Below are 20983 nucleotides of genomic sequence, written 5' to 3' on the forward strand. Positions count from 1 at the left end.
AAAGAATAGGCCTGCAGCAGCGCTAAGCCTGTCGTAAAAGGCGACTAAATAGTGCTCAGAAACCCAGCCGGGGGCTAGGCGCTCTGCCCACAGAGCAACTGGGATGTGTGCCCCAGGTGGTGGAATGGGGTACCCCTGGCATGTTACATGCTGGGGTTGTCGGGCTATAATACGGAAAACCTGACCGCAAACCATAGTGGTGCCCCGTGTTGGGAAAGATGCCACGTTCCTCGCACGTTAAAGAACCCTGCTATGGTATTCGATAGGAGTAGGAACCTTTGCGCTCCGCCACAGGAGGCTAAATTGCCCGACCTTACCCACCCCACCCTTTTTTAAGTGGCATTCGAAGTTTGTAGACCCTATTGTCCTTGTGTCCCATCGTTTTTTTTTTTTTTTTGTTTTTTTTTTCATTTCATGTTCATTTTATCATCCATTTCATGTTCATCGTCTGAATATAGCTGAAATATTGCTGCTCGGACGTTAAACCCCAACAAACAAACAAACAAACAATCAATCATATTACCATATATCAACCATGTACTGATAAGGATAGTAAAATATAAAGACAAATACCGAAACAAACGCTGGTTGTAAGTGTTACGTACTGTATAGACAGTATAAACAAAGCCACGATTTATAGGTAAACAAAGAATTGATTATATGATATTATAATCATAATTTCATTTATTTTTTTTATAAACTAGCTGTCAGTATTGTCCTGATGATATACATAATTACATTATACTCTTTGAAGTGTCATAAGAGAAAAACACAAGAGGCAATAGAATATCTAGCAATGTCTTTTGACTGTAATTTACCATAAAACTGCTCAAAATATAGCTTCTAAAAAGGCTCCAAACTTGAACAATCGTTTAATTTTTTAATCAAATCGCTCAACAGTTAACGGCCAGAAATAATAAGAAAAAACGCCTATAATACTGGTTTTCAGCCTTTTGTTTGATAACACCAACATATTTAAAACAATCTAAATATTCTGGAACAATTAAACTTAATGATTTAAAAGCTAAAATCGCTTTCCTGTACACAAAATAATCAAGCGTGTATGTACAAATATACATCTATTTTTATCTTTTTAAAACGCTCAATAGGTGGCGTCATTACATTTTGATCTGAAGTATATATGTTCTGTACTTTTTTCATACCTACGCTTAAAAAAAGAGGAGGCATATAGCGAATATGCTGTATATCCGTACGTTCGTTCGTCAGTCCGTCCCATGCTTCAATCCCCTGAAACGGCTACATGGAATTTGATAAAACTTGCGTCCATTCTTCATCACATGATGCAGTTGTGTACTGTCTGATGGACTTTAATTTTTTTATGCCAGACATTAGCTTTGTCTTTCCTCAACAGGGTGCATCTCATCAAAAACCGAGGATTCTTTATCACATGATTCAATTGTTGAATAGCTTTATTTGCATAAGCAACATAAATGCTATAGCACATAACACAGTATACATGTCGACAATCTGACAAGAACAAACTGAAGAGTACATTTGTACTTCATAAAATCGAAAAAAATGAAGTCGGATATTAACATAATTAAAAACGTATAATATATTAACCCTCCATCAATGCACACCTACGTTTCCAGGCAGCTTCGAGGAACAAACACAGTATTTTTGTCAACCCTTGGGACTGAGCCCGCAATAATGTTTGAAGTTTTTGTATGCTAAACCAAGAACAATAGTAACGAAGCAAAAACCACATCTCCAAAATATGTATGCCGGACAAACTATAATAAAATAATATTCGTCTTCTCTTGAGTTGCAACATGCTAACTTTGCAATAGCTTCGACGTTACGCACGCTATTGCGGCACATTTGGTAACGTCAGAACTCGACGTTTGTCGACACTTTTCGTTTCTTGCTTGCTTATTGAAACACGGGTATGGTAAAGCAAAATATACAACAATTCTGATTGGTAGCAATTGAAACATCTTGAACATTTCTTAGAAAAAACGAACTGATTAATTAATTTGATTATCAGTACTACTGGTAAATTAAATTTGCACATGCATGTGCACCGCAGCGATTGAAAGAGCTTTCTATTCTTTAGAAAACCGGACTTTCAACAACATCCATAAGATAGCCGCTCATTGATGAAAATTTTTATTTCATTTGTTCATTTGCGTTTTACGAAATAAAAATGTTTCCAACATTCATTTTATCTATTAGCATTCTGCTTTTCTATACCTTTTAAAAATTCTGTCAACTTTATTTTGCGTTTCAGTCATTCCACTCCGATCGAATTCCTAAGAATTTATTCTATTCTTTTTTGGTTTATTTCGTTTGTTAATAACACAAAATAAAGATACTTTTAGTCTTTTTGAATCCCACTGATTTCGATTTTTTGTCCCTTTCAGTTGTATGTTCTATAATTTTTATTGCAGAGACGAGTATAAGTGTCTGGTTCTTGTTATCTAAATCAGAAATTATTTCCTTTTATTTCCCCATTTTCTGATCGACGGTAAAATGTTCTAAACGTTCAAAAATTGAAAGTTCGACAAATCACTAGACATTCGTTTTGTTCGAATTTTCTTCGTTTTAAACGTTTAAATCATAAAAAATGAAATACATATATTCCTAAGTGTATGTACAATTACTAAGTATCATCATTTCATCGAAGATATTGCCAATTGATTGTAAAATTGCTTTGGAGCATGAATTTTTCTGAACGAAACCAAAAAATATTGACATCTGACATTTCGCTAGACATTTTCAAAAAGACCTAACTCTTTTGTTTGTACTGAAAAGTTTATCAAATGCCAACGTAGAATTCCTGACAGTATGTACATTTTTAGGAAATATTAATCGGAAAAGAATATTGAGTAAATAAGTTCTTACATATGAAGTAACATTTGATTACTGAACACTTTTAGAAATCTGACCATTTACCAATACCTTCATTTTTGCATTGAATATTTTTTTTTTGCCTAAAATTAACGCAATTTCGATAATTATCTCAAAAAGAACATATGAAATTATTTTTCCAAGCAAAATTTGGCGAATCCTCTGCAATAACACAATTTACTATTTTATCTTTTTTGGACCTACAGTGTGTTACACCTGACATACGGAATTTTAACGTTTTACGGGTTTTTGGAAAGATTAATTGATTATAAAGAATTTGAAGCACCATGTGCGACAAATATTTAGAAATTATAATTTGTCCTGATTCCAACAGCATACAGCTTTCACATAATCACAGTTTTGATTTTTTTCAATAGTCACTTATAGTTTAGATAGGTGTGTTTTTTCAACACAGCCGCAATACTGTGCGTAACGTCTTCATAACGACCAGACTCTAAACGTAATCTTAGAGTACCATTACTTAGTTTAGTCAAAAGATCACCATCAAAATCAAGATTTAAATAGACATAGTTCGTAAGAGATGTATAAACCAAGCTTTCCACAATCAGATACCCATTCATTCTAGTTTTGAAAATACTGGTCTTTAATACCAATTGTGAATCTTCTTTTCTGCATTTCATCTAGAATAGAGTTTTACAGATGAAAACGTGCACTGCAGTAGTCAATCGTCAATTTTTTACCACAGCCATTCAGTACTAGTTTTACAATATCAGAAATCGATTTTTCTGCATTGAAAAACTACTTATTTTCTGCTTTCAGAAATTTGTTGTCATTTTTTTTATATCAAAAAAATCTTTTTTTCGGATATAAAACAAATGTTTTAACATCGTTGTCAACAGCGTAGGTACCCTTGGAAGAAAACTTGAGTCAAGTTTAAACATATTCCAGCACTATTTTATCTTTTGTTATCGCACGGGACCACTATTGGGCCCTTGGGCGACTACAGTTCTACCCAAAATTGTACAAATCACAAATGAAATTTTTGACACTTTTAGCATGTAAGATTTTGTATCGACACCGTAAGCCAATTCCTCAGAAATGTCCATAAACACATTTAAAAAATTGTCTGTCTTGTACTAGTATATGTTGTATTGATATCGCCTGCTTATTTTTTCCTATGATGTCTTTGTACTGAATCACTTTTTAAACGGCTTTGAGTGTGTGATTTTTATTTGTATATTCGTTGTTTTTGTATTTTTTTCTTTCATATTGTCAAGGTCTTCGCGTTTCGACAAGTTTTGTAAAAAGGCTGAAATGGATATCGTTTTTTTAAAAGCTGACTGCATAACGTCGAAATACCTTCTATACCGCTTAATAGACAACTCATTTTAATTAATCTGTTTTCAGACAGTTCTAATTAGAATCAATGTATAATATAAACAAAAAGTTTGTGCAATATATCAGTCTTTTTTTTTTAATCATTTGTTCGATTTTTATTGTGGACAAACAACAGAAGAACTACGAGTGTTATTAAGCACTGAATCCTGTTTTTAACGTTTGGGTTATTTGAAAGGAAAAATATTACATGGGAACGAAAGTTACAATCTGTATAAAACTGTGGGTAAAATAAACCCCAAACTAGAAAGAAAAAAACGACTTTGGTGGACACTAGCAATAGTAATTGGAAAATAATAAGTGGCACAAGTATGCTCAAACATATCAAATATTAAAAAAAAAAACCACTTCAAACGAAAATGCAAACACTGGATGAAGCGAGACAACTCAACGTTCGAATGTATTTCGAAAGCAATCAACAAAAAAGTATTGTTGTCATGAACAAAGTTCTGATTCCCTGTCCATGTATAAGCGATATGTATAAAACCATGCCTCGGTCCAATACGACCGCCTCGACCAATATGACAGACCTCAAACCTATAACAGGGCCAATATGAAATTACATATCTATTAACATATAATATGGATGTGTTAGAAATGCATTGTTGAAATGGAAACTGTAATAATATTTTTAATGTGGCCCAAACCATTTTCAAATCGAGGGCTGGAAATTTTTTTTCGTGAGAATAACTGAAATTGTTTTCACAGCATCCATTATTTATTCTAAATCTTCATTGTCAATTTATTGTGGGTTATTGAATCATATTTTTTCTGTCCACGGGTAAAAAATGTTCTGATAAAGTTTGAAATCTATATTCTAACAAAAATCCCGGCAGTCCCAACCCTCGCTAATAAAATAGGTTGAATTGGTGCCTTAGATTTGAACATTACCAAAAATAATGGATTTAAGCTACTACGAGAATTATGAGTGTATACTTACAAATAAAAGAGTTAGACGTTAGAAAACCTTATGACTCTGACAAATATATGATGACTAAACTTGTTGGTTGTTTAATCTATGCAAAAGTAATAAAATTATCACGATTTTCGTTTTACTATTGTACGTCACGTCACACATGAAATAACACTGCGATCAATATATATCAATCTATAAATAAACTATAAATAATCTATCTCAGGTAAAAATTCAGGTATAATCAGGGTATCAAATAGGAAGTAAACAGAGGCAACAATAGGATGGATAGACCTAAACCAGGTACTGTGGAGGATCTTGCTACATTAGCCAAATTAGATGATACCATCTTATTAGATGAATTGAGAATTAGATATAACAACAACCAGATATACGTAAGTAATGTTGTTTGTTGTTTTCTAATGTAAATGAAAAAATTGTCTTTGTATATTTTAATCTACGTCTTATTGCTGTAGGCCTTGCTAGTGTGATGCTGATGGACAAAATATTACTTATGAATGAATTTATACGTCTACCGAGTAGACAACGCCCTTCACCATATACAAAGCTTTCTTGTCCATTAATTTTAACTGAAACTTAATACTATAACTATAGATATACTTATAGTTAACAATATAAAACGTAAACATCGTGACACGACAATTTCATTTTTTTCTCAATGGAGTAGCACAAAAACAAGACGATATGAACATTTAAACCCTTGTTTGAGGGCAGGATGTAGGAAACTAGACCAGTCTTTAGGAGGAAGACCCACGATACAAAAACAGTATCCATAAAAGAGTGAATAAATCAGACACACTCCAACTCTGGCAGTAAGTTAAATTGCAATTGAAATTTTGCATGAATATGCACATGGATGTTCAAGTCTACAAACTATCTTGTATTTAGGAAATATAGTAAACTAAGCTGTTTCATTATTAACGAAGGGTCAACTAAAAACCAGATGTGTGTTGACAAGATATCTCATTGGCGAATCTAAGGGGTTCTGGAGTTCAAAACGCCCCTTTCTTCGGAAAATTTGGTAAATTAAGTGAAAAGAATTTTGTAAGAAATTAGCATATAATAGCTAGAACCCCCTTTTATAATATCTGAATCGCTTGGGTTGGTTCCAGGATTTTAGGTTAGGAGACGTAAATAGAATTTTAAAAAAAATGTGGTATAATTAGTGAAGTATCGAAATTTCGTGTTAAAGATATTTTCCAATTTTAGGGGGTGAACATCCTCTCCACCCCTACATCCGTCACTGATCGCTACAGGAACTTGATAAAAATCCTATTATCCAGTTGTTTAAAAAACGTAAAATATCTAGATCTTTTGCCTTCCGACAAGGATTTTTAAAGTAGACTATTAATATCCTTGCTACCAGTGACTTTGATCCTTTCGCTCATGTAGTCAAAATCTCCGTGATGAAATTTTAGCAGGCGTAATATGAAGTCCCTGGATGGCCATTAAACTAGTGTAATATGATGTCTCTGAATGAACATAAAGACAGTTTCAGTGCTTTTCTTGTGAACTTGGGGTGTGTTCATTGTAGACGTCTTAATTTTGTGGGGTGTCTGCATTATTTATCTTTTTTTTTTTTTTTTTGGTCAATTTTACACATGAAAATGACAAATTTTCCAATAAAAGGGGCGTCAAACCATCCGCCACTGGTTTATTGATGTTGGAAAACGGTATGTCATTTTACCGTGTACTCCAGCAATGCTAAAGGTTGTCTGGCATGCTAGTTTCTGACTTGGTGCCATTCTAATGGTATGGAGGAATGGAATTCCAACCTCTTATGTTATAGGAGTATTTACCGTGTTGTAGAGAAATAAGGACTGAACTATATTATCGTAGTACCTGTGCGTATAATATACCGAGACTCAATTTGAAAAGTGTGCTTACTATATATTATGCAAATGAAAAATTGCATATAAAAATAATAATTTTAAAGTATTTAACAATCAGTTTCACCGATTTTTTCATATGAATGAACGTTCGTGCCATTCATGTTTTCATGGATTTCTAGCTGGGTTCGCATTCCAGAAAAAGAATAGTGGGTTCCAGATGTTTTTTTCCCAAAATTTGCACGAAATTAACGAAATATTCTGACAAAAGGGAAGGAGTTCCGACCCTCGCCCCACCCCACCCCCTCCAGAACAGCCCCTGCACTACATTTTACTAATTTCATGAAATTTCATTTGAACTTGTTATATTGAAGGAAAATCTAAGCCACTGTCTATTTTATCGGGCATTTTTTTAATGTAGTTTGCATTTAATTAACTTTTGACGAGTTTTGGCCAAATTATGGCATTCCCCATTACACGTGATACAATCATAAATACGTCAATTCACTCCCCTGTCATATAATTCCCCTCTGTTAGAACCTAACATTTCCCACTTAGTTGTAAATAACAGGAAAAAGATAAACGCATGTTTTGAAAATCCATTATTTCCCGTTTAAAGGGTTGTAGACTATCACATTCTCAAAGTTGAAACCAGGAAGAACAAGATGTTGCGAATCCAGAAATCACATAAAAGGGCCTCCAAAATATCTTGATAAACACATTTTAATACAGGCATTTACACACGAAAATAACATGCTATTTTCATTTTTGAAAATTGATTTGCATCTCCAGGGAATAATCCCGTTTGGGATTCAGTGTCCTGAGCTGTTTTCTGATTTGGCTGGACACTGAATCCTAAAAGGTATTACCCGAGGGACCTGCCTATAGACACAGGGGCTTGCTCCCACTATCAAATATGCAGCCCCACTAGCCTATACAAAGGTGATACCAGATTTGGGGGGGGGTCCTCACTTCAACTCCATTTTTTTTCTAATGACTAATGAAATCCAATATATCACTATTTTCTTCTCAGCAATCACTTAACAAATAGTAAATCTAATGAATAAGCACAGACTATATATATATATATATATATATATATATATATATATATATATATATATATATATAGATAGATAGATAGATAGATATAGCCTAGCTGGCCTAGTGGTCTAGGGCACTGGACTTTGTGCAGGCGATGTTGCCATATATAAATGTCACAGTGGTACAAGTTCAAGTCCCGTGGATGGAATGAGCAAAAATTTACTTCCCAAATTTGATAGTTCTAACATCGTTGGGAATTTTTCAGACCCTTCTATAAGTTTGCGTTATCTTCCCTGTATCGATTTGATCCGATGGAGCAGTGTAGCAAATAGAGTCGTCACATTCTGAGACGTTGTATATATACATATAGTTGGATCATAACAACATTGTTGTTTTGATCATAGAGCATTATAACAACTGGTCAAAAAGTAAAAGAATTTATCCAGATGGAATTAACGAGAAGAAATAATTCATTGTTAGGTCTTCGTCTAAAGCTAGTACAGCACTATATGCTATGCATCAATACACCGTACTACTATAATTTGACATTCCTTAATTGTTTTCCACATTTAATTCATTTCTACCCCTGTTCTCATTCTCATTCCGATTCCTTATCATTTGCGTATGTGTGCATTTGATAAAGGTACCATCACCTACAGCTTTATTCAGCTTCACAATCAATGTTTTCATCTTGAACTTTGTTAGTTTTATGCTTGAAAAGGATATTGGTTATCCGTAATATTCCATGTAAATTTTACCATCAATTTTTGATGTTGAACATATTTAGATGATATAGATAGATAGATAGATAGATAGATAGATAGATAGATAGATCGATATTCATTCTTATAAATGACAGCTGGACAGCTGGACTTAAATTTTTTTTATATTTCCAGACTTATGTTGGAGACATTTTGATAGCAGTGAACCCATTTAGAGATCTTGGTATCTATGGTCCTGAGGTAATTATAGACTTACATGTACATGTATCATAAAAATAGATTAAAGTGATCAGTATTATGACTCAGGATAGGTGTATACACTTTGTTTTGTTTTGTTAAAATTTTTGAATTTTCATAGGGTATGTAAGTCTCATCATGTAAAACTGTGGTTTCATTAGAATGGGTACGACCATTCAGATGAATGGAGATAGGTCATTTACATAGCGTTGAGTTCAGTAAAACAGCAAAACATCTTACCATGAAAAAATACCAATAAAAAATTACAAACATCAGTATAGTTCAACATAAAAATGTTACTAAAAGCATAAAACAAAGTTTTTTCATTTTTTTTTAAACAAAAATCATTTCGAGATCAGGGGAGAACAATAAAATGCAGATCGGTCTTTGGATTTCAATATGTTCTTCACTGGAAATTCCTGAAGGAAAATGAAACTAGAACGAGACTTATAAACCCTATTATGAAATGCCATGTTTACCTACCATTTTGATTTTTACCTAATTTGATGTAATTTGGAGTTTTCATTACTCTAGTATATAAATGAAGAATTTTCCATTGTATGGGAAACCCATTTTGTGTTCACAACTTCTCTTTAACCATCATTAAATTCTAGGAAAATTGTATTGATATTTTCAACTGTGATGATTAAGATTACAGTAAATTTTTGGGTTTCCATTAAAATTGTACTTATCGAAAAAGAAAGATTGAGGATCTCCCACTCTTGAGTTTTGGGTAGAGATAACAATGAAGTTACCATATTTAAGTATTTTTTTATAGATAGGGAAGTGGGCTATTTTGTTGTGAGTTATGTTCAAAATACTTCAGGGACCCAAATTGACCTTGGTCCTTGAATTTTTCAAGTTTCTTTCTTATCAAACGTCCACTGGATTCAAATCAATAGTCTTTAATAAATTGTCAACGAATACAGTTGAAGGTTCCTGAAATCTCAAAGGTCCTAGGTCAGAATTTGAGGGACCTTAGACCACTATTAATCCGAACCATTGTAATTCTTATAATGAAGTGGTTTTGTAAAGAATTATTAATAATGACAATAGTAATCAAACTTCCTTGACATGTAGAGGAAACAATTATTTTGTTACTTTGGTTTTTGCAAACATTTTTCAAGTGATAAATGATTTTAATAATGAAAAGCTTAGATTACTGTATTACATAATTTTGCCTACAAAATTACATGAATGTTACATGTATATATAAGAGTATGGGTGGGTTGTCTAGAGTATTAGTATACATTTCCTGTTGTTTTTTTAAATAATTTTGTAACAATTTTTGCAGTATAATTAAATTTTGATTAAAATTTATGAATCATGAAACAGTTTATGAACATATGTAAACTGTCCCAAAGTTAGATATGTAAGCAGAACTTGGTAAAGAAATGAAGAACAATCCTCAAATTTTAATTTCTAATCAATTTCAGGTTAAGATTTGATACTAACCCAAGATATTATTATACCCCCTACTTGCAAAAAAAGGGGGTATACAGTGATAGGGGTGTCTGTCCGTCTGTCCTTCCGTCCATCCTTCCATTACACATGGGGACCCTTCTCTTATCAGTTACTTCTTTTTTATTTCTATTTGAGTATAGTCAGGCTTTTACAAAGACTTATACATCACCACCTGACTAAGGTGTGACAGAGTCTTAACAAGAGATCAAATTTAATACAAAAAAGACTATACAAAATTTTATATATACTCACCATCACATTCACACACTCTCACTTTCATCTTTCATTCAGTTCAAGAACTTTATAAATAATCAACAGCACTGTACACATTTAAATTCAACTAAATGAATTAACTATAACAAAATGTTCATTTGGCTGGTTCATATATAAATATAAGTGGAGAAGATTAAGGTAAAAAAAATTAAGTCTTAGGTTATTAAACCAGAAAATGATGTCCATAGGGCCCACAATTGTTTGACTTTTTCCTCCTTGAAATTTTTTTGGCCTATATTTAATTCAGTATCATATAAGCTTATGATTTTATGTTTTAAACCTAATAAGTTTGGAAGACTCACATCAAGTTTGCATTTAATTATATAGTTCTTTGTAACAGTCAATAGAAGATTAAATAAAGTCCTTCTTGGGGACCACCCAAAAGGAAAACACCTTATTTTCAAAATCAAGCCTATAAAAAACCTTTGCAGACAATGATAAACATTTTGCAAAAAACTAAAAGGTGCCTGCACAATCAAAAAATAAATGTTCAACTGTTTCCTTTTCGTTGTTACAAAAAGAACATACATCACTATTTTTAATGTGTATTTTGTACAAAAATACATTTGTAGTAATAACTCTGTGTAAAAATATATATTGGAAATTATTCAAATTAATATTTCTACAACACATCTGAATGAGTACAAAAAGTTTATTCCGTTTAGGGATTTCAACCTTAAGTTTATTTTCTCACTTAATTTTTTTTTCATATGGGAGATAACTTTGCTGTTTATTAAGTTGTGTATAAATAAATTTTACTTTCTTGCAATGAACAATTAACTCTATCTAAAAATTCATCACATAGCATGAAATTGTTTGGATTGATATCTTTAACTTCTCTAATACATTTTTTAACACCAGAAAGTATAGAGCTAATTAAAGAAATATATTTAACAAAGTTCTGGCTATTTGTCTTTTCTTTGATGTCTTGGAAAGAAAGAAAATTGTTTCTTGATGCATTCATTATATTACAAATGTATTTAATATTGGCATTCTCCCATCTCATGTAGTAAGGTATATCTTCTACTGATACATACATGTAGTAAGGTATATCCTCTACTTATACATACATGTAGTAAGGTATATCCTCTACTGATACATACATGTAGTAAGGTATATCCTCTACTGATACATACATGTAGTAAGGTATATCTTCTACTGATACATGTACATACATGTAGTAAGGTGTATCCTCTATTGATACATACATGTAGTAAGGTGTATCCTCTACTGATACATACATGTAGTAAGGTGTATCCTCTACTGATACATACATGTAGTAAGGTGTATCTTCCACTGATACATACATGTAGTAAGGTGTATCCTCCACTGATACATACATGTAGTAAGGTATATCCTCTACTGATACATACATGTAGTAAGGTGTATCCTCTACTGATACATAGTTCAAATTATCAATTGATAAATATTGTTTAACATCATTAGATTTAAGAATTGATTTGGAAAAACTTAAAGCACAAATCACATCCTTCCAAAAAGGGTTTTTGATATAGTCTTTAACTTGGAGAAGTATCTCTTTATTAAGATAAAATACTTGTAAACCACCAATAATTCAATAAATGCTGCTAATCCCCATTTTCATGAAGGAAAATCCTTTTCACCTATCCCATTTTTAGGTAAGTCATAAAAGATGGCAGATGAACCATTCATGGTATGTCTGCTATATATTTACGCCTAATTTGATCTGTTTTTCCATCCCAAATAAAACTAAAAAAACAGTTTATCTAATTCATTTATAAAGTTCTGATTAATATCAGGTAGAGTGGTTAATAAATGAGTCAGTTTCAGCAAAACCAACTTTAAACCACAGTGATCTTTCCTTGAAGAGTAAGCTTCCTGTGTTGCCCACTTTTTATTAGTCTAGAAATTTCCATCACTTTTTTCTTAAAATTTAAATTGACCATAGAGGTCAGATTTAATGAAAAGTCAATACCTAAATATTTAAAATTTGAAACTGACCAATCAAGTTGCTCATCTTGGTATACAGTATCCTTTTAATATTTCTTACTTCCAACCCATAGTACTTTGGTTTTACTACTATTCATTTTCAAACCAGACGCTCCACAAAAGTCTCTAAAACATGACAGTGTTCCTATAAAAGATGATTCTTTCCCATCTATCTGTCACTTCTTCCACACCACTGAATAGAATTGAATGAAACTTTCACTGAATCTTTATTACATGTTTCCATTGTGCACCTCCTATATTAGATTTTGATTTGAATCAATTTTGGGGTTTCACATAGCAAAATATGGACTTTGTCATTTGTGAATATGGGGTCAAGGGGAGATCCATCTTATGCATTACTCCTCCTATGCCATTGAATGGAATCGAATGAAACTTTCATGGAATCTTATTACATGTTCCCGTTGTACACCTCCTATTTAAGATTTTGATCCAAATCAAAATGGAGGTTAAAGGGTGCATGTTATCAAGTGGGAGAGTTGGGGTATCAAGTTAGTAAGCATTGCTCACAGTTTTTCTAGTTTAGTTTTTGATTATTTTAAAAGTGGACTGCAGACCATTTGTAGTTAATGACATTATATGTTGCCCGACAAGGACCAACCAATCAGAAGGCTTATTACAAATAAAATGAAACTATTTTATAGGAAAGTCGGCGATATTATTTGGAAAAGAAGAGCAGTCATCCGCCCCATATATTTGCCATTTCTGATACTGCTTATCAGTGTATTACAGGATACGGTGGAAGGGCACCAACAAACCAATGTATACTGATCAGGTAGGGAGTCTGTACATAGAAGGTGGCTCAGCAAAAGAATTCTATATCAGTTGTTTACTTTCTAGTAGATGTGAAACATGACACAAAGAAGTAACCTAAAAATAATCAGCTAAAAATGCCCTTTAAACAAGATGTAGGGTTTATATACAACCACAATTTTGCAGTCGTATAATGTTATGGCACAGTCATCATTGGCAGAGGCAGTATCATCATTGTCTGGGGACAATTCGTTTCCATGTGATAGCCATGATATCTGTAGTTGTGGTCAAACTAATTGTACTGAAATTTTGATATGATTTTACTCACCATGTAAGGATGGTTCATATTTAATTCAGACTTTTTTTACCCCTACCATTTTATAATAAGGAACCAAAAAAGGGAAAAATAGGTGTTTTATCAAAACCTATATTTTTTTTTATATATAGAATTTTTTTTCAGATTTTAATTATTCTTTTTTTAATTATGGTTTTCATTAAATTCTGGTTAACAAATGTATCAGTAGATTCTATGTTTTGCACCATTTCAAGTTATAAGGGGTGAAAATTTCAACTATTATGATTTTTGTTAAGATTTCGAAAAAAAAATTGTTGGATTCCTCATTAAAACCACTGCCTGCATATTTCAATCATATTTGAGATACAGTCTTTGGAATTCTGAGGGTCAAAGGAGCAGCACCCAAAAAAAAAAAAAAAATGGAATTTTTTCTATTTTTGGCCTGACTGAAAATTTTCTGTTGAATTTAAAGTTTTGTGCAATAAAATGTCCAAACCTTTTGTTTTGTCCATAATGAATTGTAAGTTCCAATGCTTAAGTGTGTCAAAAACTTAAATTGTGTCCACATTTGCTCCAGCTGTTTGGGGTTGGACAACTGCCGTTGTATCATGGTGCGTTCGACAAAGCTGTTTATTGTAGTCATTATTTCTGTCCAGGTATCTTGTAAGGGCAACTCCTCCTAAACCAATGAATGAATTTTTACATTACTTTATTGGAAGATTAGGTATAATATGTATATGTGCATGAAGGAAGATAACCATTGTCGAATGCTTTCAAAGAGTAGTAATCCAACTCAAAGGTTTTACATGTTGAAACCTCACTCATGAAACCACTCTTATTTTGATGAAATATTATAGGAAGGTTGTACAATATTTAGTGATGTGTATGAATATAATTGTTGTTTTATTCCTACAAAGGGAGATAATTGAAATTAATGGTTTACACGTTCCAGCTTAGTAATCACACAACTCCTCAGAAACAGCTTAATGGATATTGAGGAATTTTTGTAGAAAGGCTAGGAATATATATAGATTTGCATGAAAGAAATTGATTAATGTCAGGTCATCTAAAATAAGATTGACACACTAAGATTTAAATTTTTCAAAAACAGAATAAAACTTATTGCTCGAAATAAGTATATTTTAAGCTTTAAAGGCTTCATTTTGAGATTGAAAATAATTCCAATAACTTACTTTTCGTCCTTCAGTGGAGAGAGTGGTGCAGGGAAGACAGAAAGCACAAAGCTTATCATAAAACAACTGATAGAATTATGTCGCAGCAATACTCAGCTAGAACAACAGATTTTAAAGGTCAATCCATTACTGGAGGCTTTTGGAAATGCTCAGACATCAATGAACAACAACTCAAGCAGATTTGGAAAATACATACAATTAGCTTTCAGGAACGGTCATGGTTAGTTATTTTGATCAGTTGCAGAATTAAATAAAGAATAAAAACAAGGTCTTATTCAAAAGAATTCTTGTAACTTTTCCTGGATGACAAATTGTTCATGATTTGCTTCATGGGATGATTCTTCCAATCATGTAAATATAAAAGTTTTTTATTTTTTAATTCCTTTTTTTAACACACGTCACCTGGCTCTAATGGCCATGTGAGTTATTGGCATCACTTAGCGTCTATGGTCAACTGTCGTCGTCGTTCATCATTGTTAATTTTTCAAAACACTTCTCCTCTGACACTACTTGTCCAATTAGAACTAGATATGGTATGAATGTTCGTTAGGGTATTCTGCATAAAACTATTGTGGGGATTTTTGATCTGTCAAAAAGCATGGCAGTGTTTACTATAAAAGGAACATTAGGTTAGACAGAAGTTTTTCGCAAATATCCCCATAACTGATAGGTTTAGCCTTATTCAGACTGGTGAAAATGTACAGCATGATGAGATCTCTCTGTGGTCAATTTTTTGTGCAAATATGTTAAGCCATTTTTTGGAGTTATTGCCCTCTTTCAAGGTTTTGCTATTTTTGTTATTTCTTTCAAAAATCTCCTCTGACAATACTAGACCAATTAAAACCAGATTTGGTATGAATGCTCCTTAAGGTGTTTTGCATAGAACTGATGAGGGGATTTTTGATCTGTCAAAAAACATGGCTGCCATTATTCAAAATAGAAAATAGAGGTCAGACAGAAGTTGTATGCATATATCTCTGAATTGTTAGGTTTAGCCAAATATTGACAGGGTAAATGTGTTTAACATGATAAGATCTATCAGTGGTAAAATTTTCATGTTTATCTGTGAAGCCATGTTGGAGTTGTTACCTTTTTTTGACATTTTTTTTACTATTTTAAAGCTATGACTTTAAAAAAAAACTCTCCACAGAAACTACTGGACAGAATTTCATGAAAATTTGTATGATTATCAATTAGGTACAAGTGCTAAGAATTTTTGTTCAAGAAAAAACATGGCTTTTACAAAAAATGGAATGTTGCTTATTGTGCCAGGTGAGCAATTCTAGCTCTTTTGAGCCTCTAGTTTTTCTTACATGCAGTTAGAGTAAAAATTCAGAACCTTGTATACAAAAGAATAATCAAGCAAACCAAGATTCTATTTGAAATCAAAAGACTAATCCAGGAAAAAAGATCAGACATGGAGTACAAGTGTACACAACAAAAAACAAAGTAACCAAAATAATACTTACCAAGCAACAAAATTAATGAGCTACATGGACTCCTCTAAAAATTGGGAACATGGACCAGGTGTCCCGGTAGAGTAAGTGTCCGCTCCTTTTCAAGAAACTCCTGCCAAGCTGCTCATAAAAAGTTAAGTCCAACGTAGACGAAAGAGGAAAGGAAAATTATGACACGTTGAACAAATTGGTTCTCATGGTGCAGATAGATACACCATAACAGTCCACAAGTTCATGATGATGACCATAAAACGTCTGTAGTGATGACTTTTAATATTGTAGTAACATAACCCTATTTCAGAAGCCTAATTGTTAAGAAGGTCTAGTGTGGTACAAAACATTTGCATAGTTACAGCAAGCTTTGGCATAACATATGGGTAGTCGTATGAAATCTCCATACGCAGGTGCTGAAGGGATATTGCCACAGATGAAAAGAAAGTTGACAATACGGGATGAAAAGTCACCGCGTTTGTCATATAGTTTGGTCAGTAGTTTTCCTTTACCAGTGATCATTAAAAGTAGGTCAAGATATGAGGCTGAATTCATAGTGTCTGTAGTATCCTTTATCTCAAGTTCTTCGGGGAAGATGTGATGTATAACATCCCCATAACTAAGATTGTTTAACTATAATACATCATCTATATAGCAGAAACTGGGAACTAAGGATCTGGCTAAATGATTTTCCTTCCTTTTGATTAGATCTGCTATGAAACATATTTTATTTTTTTCTCAATCAGTAATTGGTGCCAAAATATCTGAGTATCTATTGGAAAGATCTAGAGTAGTACGACAGAATTCTGGAGAGGAAAACTTCCATATCTTCTACTACATGTTTGCTGGACTTACATCAGAATACCAACAACGATTTCATCTCCAAACTCCTGAGAAATATAGGTAATCTTAGTTCTTGTAGTTAAATATAACTGCCAATTGGGTATTCATACCAAAACTGTGAAAAACTCAGAGAAAGCATGCAACTTCAGACTGGGACAAAGAACATAAGCTATATACTCATACTTTTTCACTTAAGATTCAATTAAAATTGGATACAGTTACTTCAATTGTTTGATCCTTTGGTAAGAGGATCCTGTAAACTGTCTCTGATAGGAATGCTGTGAATTTAGAAACAGTGTAATTTAATATTTGTTAATATAATGTAAACAATTCTGACAGACAATTTTTAAGTTCTTTTACATTGAAGAATATAACTAATTTTAGGCCATTGATATCCTATAACCCAAATATTACTAATACTCAAGAGACACTAAAGTGATGTATTAAAGCCATGCATGTACCGGTATCCTCTACATGTATTTCCTACTCAGTATTTCTGCATTATTCTTAGATGGAATAGTACTTAGGAGGGTAATGGACAAGGCAAAGATTTTTTATAGGGTTAGCACATTAAGTAGTGCAATTGTATGATAATGAATGCAACTGTACTGTTTATTATAAGGTTGAATTGATTTTCTTCGTGGGTATATACCTTCATATGAATAATTTTTTTCCTAGTAGTGCTACAATTTCATATAAATTATTTTCCTTCAAGGAAAGATACTGTAAACATTTTAATTTTCTGGGTTAATTGCTTTTAAAAATTTTCACAGATTCTGTCAAGAGAACATATTCGAAAGTATCAATTTTCAATATTTCAAAAAATAAGTGCTTTATTTTGTTGAAAAATCAACTTCACAGGTACTATTTTTTGTTTTGCTAACCATGAAAATAGCGAAAATTAGTATGTTTATAGTAGTTCAATATAAATGTTTTGGGGATGTTGTAGTGGGTTTCCAATTTGATATAATAAACATGTTACAATGTATATAGATATATTTATTTATAGATACCTAAGCAATGGGGCTTCCTGTCTCAAGACTGACAAACAAGATCTAAAAAAACATTATGAAGATCTCAGAAACTCACTGGATTTGGTGGGCTTTACAGATGAGGTGAATGTATACTATATCATGAAATAATCAAATGGTTTTTTTTTTCATGATTATATCACACATAATACACACTGGTATTCTTTGATTATTTGTCTTATTCTAATTTATACATGTATTTTATACGTATTCATTGTGTAAAATAGCATAAAAAGGATTATAGAGAATCAAAATTAGTGGCCTTTAAATTGACACTTTAATGTAAACTTCAGATTTCCTAAAGCGGATAATTATTTGAAAAAAAAGGTAGAATTTCCACTCTCCGGAAAGTAAATTTTGAACCCCTGCTTTATCATTTATGAATAAAGGGACACAGAAGTACTTATCTCTTGTCTGTTACTCCTATTACACCACTGAATGGAATTGAATGAAACATATACCCAATGTGCACCTCTACTTTAGATTTCAACTAAAATCAGATGAGGGAGTCGAGGTATCAATCATTGCTCAGTTTTTTTGTTTAACCTGGGTTGTTAATCTGCTTTTTCTTTCCCTTAAACTTTCAATTTGATGAGTGTTTGATTGGTTGACTTTGGTTATATGGATTCCACAATGAGAATGTTTGACTAATGCAACAAACCATGCTTGCTACTAGTCTGACATGCTTATCCAGAATTTTATTGTGCTAGCTCACAGAAGCAACAGTCCCCAGGTAGACATGTCACCTCATTCAGACTCATTATTCTGACTCTAGGCCTACCAGTTTTCACTATTTTGCTTGCTTAGCAGAGAAGCAGTGATTACCAACTGAAATGCCTTAACTATGATTCACCAGATGATCAATCTCAGGACGCACTGGAGGTCAGCATGATCAATCTCAGGACCTCCTGCACTGGAGGTCAGCATGATCAATCTCAGGACCTCCTGCATTGGAGGTCAGCATGATCAATCTCAGGACGCACTGGAGGTCAGCATGATCAATCTCAGGACGCACTGGAGGTCAGCATGATCAATCTCAGGACCTCCTGCACTGGAGGTCAGCATGATCAATCTCAGGACCTCCTGCATTGGAGGTCAGCATGATCAATCTCAGGACGCACTGGAGGTCAGCATGATCAATCTCAGGACGCACTGGAGGTCAGCATGATCAATCTTAGGACGCACTGGAGGTCAGCAAGCACAAGACTAATGTGGTACATGGTTTTGTATTTATGAATATGCCTATTACCATGGGTACTGTTGATAAACATGACCAAAATAAATGCTGTTTCTGGAGATGGACTTGTAAAAGCGGTGACGCTTGTTTCCAGATCCTTCCTGTTATGTTTTGTAGTTATGTTCTGAAATACTTTGTACTTGTTTTTTTCTCATCTGAATAAATGTTTAAACCAAATACTGTAATATTTTAGGAACAAGAGAACATGTTTAACATGATAGCAGCTGTACTGAACCTTGGTAATGTTATGTTTGGTATGGATGATGATGATGCTTCATATGTAGAAGATGATAACACCTTTATCGAAGTAGCTTCTGTAAGATTTTTTTTTTAGTATTTTTCCGTAAAAGGAATATTATAAATTCAATTATTTTGTGTTGTTACTTCCCACTGTGCATCATGCATTTGTTTTTTTCCTTTTTAACTAAACTTTTAATGAAAATTTAAAAAAGAAAATTAATGAAGGTGTATATATTTATTTCCACAAATGTTCTACTTTCAATTTTAATGTCAATGTTATGGCCTTTGTATAAGAAAAAATCAGAGCAGTCACTGTAGAAACAATACAATCTAAAAACTAGCTCAGTTTGGAATAATTATGACATTAGTTACATTATTTGCCAGACACTACTTGGACTACCTACAGAGGAAGTAGAGGGAACATTAACCTCTATGGTTACTTACACAAGAGGAGAGCAGGTCAAAAGGAATTATAGTCAACAACAAGCAGCAGGTTAGCACTATTTCACTTTCTCCCTCTCTAATTCTGCATATGCCTTTTCAACCACCAAGTGATGATTTAGAGTGATGATTTGATATCTGCGAGAGTTTCCCACCGTATTACAGATTTCACGGGAGGAACCGATTCTCCTTCAGCCTATTCTTGATTTAATTTTTTGTAACTTTCAATGGTATAATAAAGATAATTAACTGGTACTATTTTTTATAATGGTTATAAATGGTGAATTTGTGGTGTTTCACCATATCTGTTTCTTTTTCATTTTAACGTGCTCATTAAAGCTTGCATGTTGATAATCTTAATATATACTGGAGTGGAGAAATAATTTAAACCACTCATTACTGATGGATAATCTATATTTACATTGAAACATGTAGGTCTTTTAAAAAGTATTAAAATATAAACATACACTTATGCCTATGCTCACAAAAACTGCCCTTAGTTTATAGTACAATAATTATAATGTTACATTCCACAACAGGGCAATAATATAAGATATCATTCCACAACTAGGTAATAACTGTAAAATTACATTCCACAACAGGGCAATAACTGTAAGGTTACATTCCTCAACTTGGCAATAACTGTAAGATTTCATTCCACAACTAGGCAATAACTGTAAGATTACATTCCCCAACAGGGCAATGACTGTAAGGTTACATTCCACAACAGGGAAATAACTTTAAGATTTCATTCCACAACAGGGCAATAACTGTAAGGTTACATTC

At 32.8% G+C, this 20983-nt stretch overlaps 1 protein-coding gene across 2 annotated transcripts in view; it reads left to right on the forward strand.

The window, feature by feature from the left end:
• The first annotated feature begins 5351 nt into the window (after positions 1–5351).
• The window catches only part of LOC148622321 (myosin-IIIb-like), a 45888-nt gene continuing 30256 nt past the window's right edge, over positions 5352–20983 (forward strand). For both annotated transcript variants that reach the window (XM_088572140.1, XM_088572141.1), the window contains exons 1-8: positions 5352–5535; positions 8931–8996; positions 13361–13491; positions 14972–15177; positions 17152–17308; positions 18258–18363; positions 19710–19832; positions 20141–20249. In XM_088572140.1, the coding sequence (XP_088428266.1) occupies positions 5425–5535; positions 8931–8996; positions 13361–13491; positions 14972–15177; positions 17152–17308; positions 18258–18363; positions 19710–19832; positions 20141–20249 (1009 nt within the window). In that variant the 5' untranslated portion in view covers positions 5352–5424. The remainder of the gene's footprint in view (positions 5536–8930; positions 8997–13360; positions 13492–14971; positions 15178–17151; positions 17309–18257; positions 18364–19709; positions 19833–20140; positions 20250–20983) is intronic.

The sequence above is a fragment of the Perna viridis genome, chromosome 3, assembly GCF_037379345.1.
Source record: "Perna viridis isolate PV_CMFRI_1.1 ecotype Kerala chromosome 3, ASM3737934v1, whole genome shotgun sequence".
Taxonomy (NCBI): Eukaryota; Metazoa; Mollusca; class Bivalvia; order Mytilida; family Mytilidae; genus Perna; species Perna viridis.